Source organism: Sinocyclocheilus grahami, unplaced genomic scaffold (genome assembly GCF_001515645.1).
Source record: "Sinocyclocheilus grahami isolate Dianchi unplaced genomic scaffold, SAMN03320097.WGS_v1.1 scaffold738.1, whole genome shotgun sequence".
NCBI classification, from domain to species: domain Eukaryota; kingdom Metazoa; phylum Chordata; class Actinopteri; order Cypriniformes; family Cyprinidae; genus Sinocyclocheilus; species Sinocyclocheilus grahami.
Genome location: NW_015505917.1, coordinates 673,145 through 678,320, shown reverse-complemented (window position 1 = coordinate 678,320; position 5,176 = coordinate 673,145). Strand labels below are relative to the sequence as shown.

The 5,176-nt window shown below is 53.7% G+C and overlaps 1 protein-coding gene across 2 annotated transcripts in view; it reads left to right on the top strand.

Annotated features, from left to right (window-relative positions):
• Window positions 1-5,176, top strand: part of pacs1a (phosphofurin acidic cluster sorting protein 1a) — a 41,023-nt gene that overhangs the window by 28,997 nt on the left and 6,850 nt on the right. For both annotated transcript variants that reach the window (XM_016244913.1, XM_016244915.1), the window contains exon 13: window positions 3,857-3,989. In XM_016244913.1, the coding sequence (XP_016100399.1) occupies window positions 3,857-3,989 (133 nt within the window). The remainder of the gene's footprint in view (window positions 1-3,856; window positions 3,990-5,176) is intronic.

Below are 5,176 nucleotides of genomic sequence, written 5' to 3'. Positions count from 1 at the left end.
AGCAGACAAAGAGCTGGTCTGAGGTCCTGAAGCTCTGCGTACGGTCCATGTAACCGCGCAAAGCGCGAACAGGACAGAGCAGAGCGACGACTGGGTCTGCCTCCTCCCGGGGCAGTGCTTGCAAGTTCACCACCTGATCCCTGAAAGGCGTGGTGGGAACTTTGGGCACATATCCGGGCCGGGGTCTCAGGACAACGTGAGAGTTACCCGTCCCGAATTCTAGGCACGAATCGTCGACCGAGAATGCCTTGTCCAGGGACCACAAGTGGAGATTCCAAAAGTCTGGACGCGGGTGCCCGAGGGCGCCCCCTCTCTGAGAAAGGAGGGGCTGTCGCGTGGAGCATCAGTTCGGGGAACCAAGTCCGACTGGGCCAATATGGCGCTACCAAGAGGACCTGCTCCTCGTCCTCCCTGACCTTGCACAGTGTCTGTGTGAGAAGGCTCACTGGGGAAAATGCATATTTGCGTAGGCCCCGAGGCCAGCGTCCGTGCCGAGGGTTCCCTCGGCCAGGGTGTAAAACAACTGGCAATGGGACGTGTCCGGGGAGGCAAACAGGTCTACCTGAGCGTCCCCAAAGCATCTCCAAATCAGCTGGACTGTCTCGGGGGGGAGGCACCATTCTCCCGGGAGGGCGGGCGGGCGTGAGAGCAACGCGAATGCCCGCTTCCCTCAATGGAACGAGGGCTGCCTCCACGACCTTGGTGAAGACACGAGGCGACAGGGATAGCCCGAAGGGGAGGACCTTGTACTGATACGCTTGCCCTTCGAATGCAAAGCGGAGAAACAGTCTGTCTGCGAACCAATCGAAGGGACGGACACATTGAAAGATGCGTTTCTGCGTCAACATCCTGAACGGGAGCTTGTGAAGGGCCCGGTTCAGAACGCGCAGGGCCAGGATCGGTCGTAACCCACCGTCTTTCTTGGGTACGATGAAGTACGGGCTGTAGAAACCCGACCTCATCTTGGCTGGAGGGACCAGCTGTATCGCGTCCTTCGCCAGCAGGACCGAGATTTCTGCACGCAAGACAGGAGCATCCTTGTCCAGCACCGAGGTGAACCGAATGCCCCTGATCTTGGGAGGGCGCCGGGCGAATTGAATCACGTAGCTGAGTCTGATGGTTCTCATGAGACGGCCTGGGGAGTGCTAACCAGGCCCCCAGCAACCAAACTAGCGGGACCAGGGAAACCACCGACGTACCTGCAGTGGGGCAGCAAGGTGGAACACAGGGACCCAACCCGGGAGGCCGTGTGTCCGAGGGTGGGGTCTGAGTGCGCGGCGCATCACTTACCTGGCTCCCGAACCAGACCCTGCTCCCCATCGGCGAAAGGAGAGGGGAACGGCCATGTGGAGACAGGGTCTCGTGCACCACTATCCTCACCCTCTTGGGACCCGGAGGCAAAGGAAACTGCTCTTTTATTGAAGTTTTGGGAACAAAAACAAATGGAAACATAAGATTCTCCACCCGGCCCTCCTCCGGGGGAAGGAGTGGTGCAGTCACCATCTCCTGAAGAGCAGGATCCAAGAGCTCCGGGTCACCCGTCTCAGGGACGCCGCCTGCTCAGGCGCTTCACGGGCTTGGCAGAGGCGGAGGCGGGCTGCGCCGGTTTCCTGCGGCCAGCTCCACGCTGCGGCCGTTGTGAAGGCTGCTGTTGTGGCTGCGCCGGAGCGGAGGTGGAGGCCGCAGGAGGGCGCCCTCGGCGACGAGCAGACAGAGGGGCTGCAGCCGGCGGTGGGGTGCAGACAGCAGCAGACCGCCGGGCAGGATGTGTCGAAATGCCTCCGTCTGCTTCTGTGCGGCAGAGAACTGTTGGGCAAAACCCTCCACCGCTTCGCCGGATAGGCCGGCCTGGGAGATTGGGGAGTCCAGGAAGCGATGCTTGTCGGCCTCCCTCATATCCGCCAAGGTCAGCCATAGGTGGCGCTCCTGGACCACCAACGTGGACATCATCTGACCCAGGGCCCACGCCGTGACTTTCATCGCCCTAAGCGCGAGGTCCGTCGCCGTGCGCAGTTCCTGCAGCACACCTGGGTCAGCACCACCCTCGTGCAGCTGCTTCAACGCCTTGGCCTGGTGGACTTGCAGGAGGGCCATGGCGTGCAGGGCGGAAGCGGCCTGTCCAGCAGCACTGTAAGCCTTAGCCGTCAGAGCGGACGAGAACTTACAGGCCCTGGACGGAAGGCGTGGACTACCCCTCCAGGCGGCGGCGCTTTGCGGGCAGAGCTGCATGGCAATAGCGTGTTCAACCGGAGGGATGTCCACATACCCTTGGGCCGCCCCCCCGTCGAGGGTGGTGAGGACGGAGGAGGCACCAAGTCTGTTTCGGGCAGAAAAAGGTGCCTTCCAAGACTTAGTAACCTCTTCATGCACTTCCGGGAAGAATGGAACCGGAGGCGGCTGCCGACGCCCGGCCTGCGCCCCCAGGAACCAATCATCCAGCCTCGAGCGTTCGGGAGAAGGAGGAGGCCTCCAGTGCAGCCCGACACTCTCAGCAGCCCGGGAAAGCATAGCGGTCAGCTCCGGATCTGACTCGGGCAACGCCACTCTACCTGACAGTGGCAGCGCAGCCGAATCCTCATCTCCAGAGCCTAGCTCGCCCTCCGATGCAGCGACCGACATCCTGTCCTCTGCCTGTGCCCCGCACAAGATGCTAGACCCCGCCCTGTCCGAGGACCCAGCACACTCGTCCGGAAGCACCAGGTGGTGCCACATGCTCGAGGAATGAGAGGCCCGCGGAGACGTACTCGACGGGGAAGCTCTCACCGTAACCCTCAGGTCTCCCTGACCATGAACCGAAGTAGCCCTCCGAGAACCAGAGGAGCTAGAGCGGGGCATGGCAAGGGGGATACCCCCCCGTTTAATGAGGAGGTATCTGGACCGCAATGTCGCGATGGTCATGTTCCCGCAGTGAGAACATGACTCATCCATGAGCGCTGCTTCAGCGTGCTGTAAGCCCAGGCACGAGAGGCAGTGATCATGACCGTCAGATGAAGGCAGGAAACGACCGCATCCAGAAACGCACGAGCGGGAAGCCATCTTTAAAAAGACGCCCGTCACTCGTGGAACTCTTTTAGATATTTGCTCTTTTAGGAAAAAAAAAACCACTCTTTTAGAGAGCGCTGAAGTGCCCAGGGGAGGTCGCGGCGAGACCGCAGAATGGCAGCTGCAGCACGCCGAAGATGAGCAGCACTGAATGGCAACCCCCGCTGACGCGCCGTAACACCAACGCCAGCTGTTTCTTCCGAACACTCGAGGAGATTCGTCCTGAGAAGGCTCGGCTCCGAAGCGAAAAGCTGATGTGCGTTTGCACGTGCTCTCCTTTTATACCCGCGCTGCGGGGCGGGGTGCGCGTGGCGAAACACGCACGCCAACTGTCATTGGCTTGTTTAGTTTACACTCGAAGGTGATTGGGCTCTCGGGCGAGATCCCAATACGTCAGTCACGACTAACGTAACGTAGAACGTGACTGACTGAAAGGGAACAATATATTTTCAATATTTCAATTGTAAAATGTTAAATATTCTTTTATGTACAATTCAATTCAAGTTTATTTGTATAGCGCTTATCACGATACAAATCGTTGCAATGCAACTTTATAGTTCTGAAAATGTACAGTTCTGGCATGATATGAAATTATTCGTACCATGATATTTTGGTCAAACCGCCCACTCCAGATCTATTCTATCCACAAATATGTAGGCCTACATAGTTCCTTTTTCTTTTACTGAGATTTGCTACAGTTCATGAAATTATACTCTTAAATAGGATTGTTGCTTGCTTGTTTTAGACTCTTGTGCACATATTGAGATGAAATGGAGTGTGTAGCAAATAAAAGCAGCTGTGCAATTCTCCCCAGACTGGATGGCAGTCATACCCCCAAACAGAGGCGAGGGACCCCTATGAAAGAGAGACAGCTGTCCAAACCGCTCAGTGAACGCACAAACAGCTCGGACAGTGAGAGATCACCCGAGCTCAGCCTCACCCCTCAGGTAACAACCTCCACACACACACACACACACACACACAGAGAGCGAGCTAGCACTTAGCCAAGAACAGCTGCCTCACTCTTCTTAAGTTGATCTGACTGAAGCTCAGCAGAATCGATAAACCCCCCAAGGGCTATTTGCTCAGGAAATTGTGTGTTTGTGTGCGTGTGAGAGGGCAAAGCAGAGAATATGGTGATTCATTTGGGCCATGCGTGAGGATTAGCGAGCGGGAGGAGTGGGTGTGATGCTAGAGGAAGGAGAGAGAAAGAGTGGGTGATAATTCTCCTTATGTAACTCTGTACTAGGTCTGGCATGATTCAACACCTGGCTCATGGCGGTTCACTTTTGTGCAGAGGTGTCAAAACATACTCAAGGGCCATCGTGATGAAGTGTCGTTTTTAATCCTCCCTGCAGTTTATTAAAAATCTGATACATTTCACAAACATATTTTTGTTGCTCACCATCACTGCAGCTCATTATCATGTTTGTGAGAAACCGTTCGGTTCCTGAGACCGAAATAGCCGCTACTGAGTCATCCGGAATTCGAAAGCCCTTAAAGGTGAAGTGCATATTTTTTCACTGGTAAAGTACTTTCTCTTATCCCAGTTTAATGTGCAGAGAAGACTGTAAGCATGCTATTCGTTAATTAAAATCCTGAAGAGTGGTGGTTCAACATGTCAACTTATGATTCAGCCAATGGGGAACTGTCTGTTTTGACAAAACAATAGAAGACAGGCTTTTGGGAGTGTTTTTGTTTGGACACAATTATTTGTGCAATTTTGTTTGCCGCCACTAGTGGTGCAGAAATGATTAGTCAATAGGGTGACAACATTTAAAATTTTATAATCTACAGTTAAACATTTTTTGAAAAGAAGGAAATCTGACGACCAAGCATTTATTTAATCAAAAATACACTAAAACAGTAATATTGCAAGCAGTGTTGTGGGGTAATATATTACAAGTAACGCAAGTTACGTAATCATACACTAAAACAGTAATATTGCAAGCAGTGTTGTGGGGTAATATATTACAAGTAACGCAAGTTACGTAATCATACACTAAAACAGTAATATTGCAAGCAGTGTTGTGGGGTAATATATTACAAGTAACGCAAGTTACGTAATCATACACTAAAACAGTAATATTGCAAGCAGTGTTGTGGGGTAATATATTACAAGTAACGCAAGTTA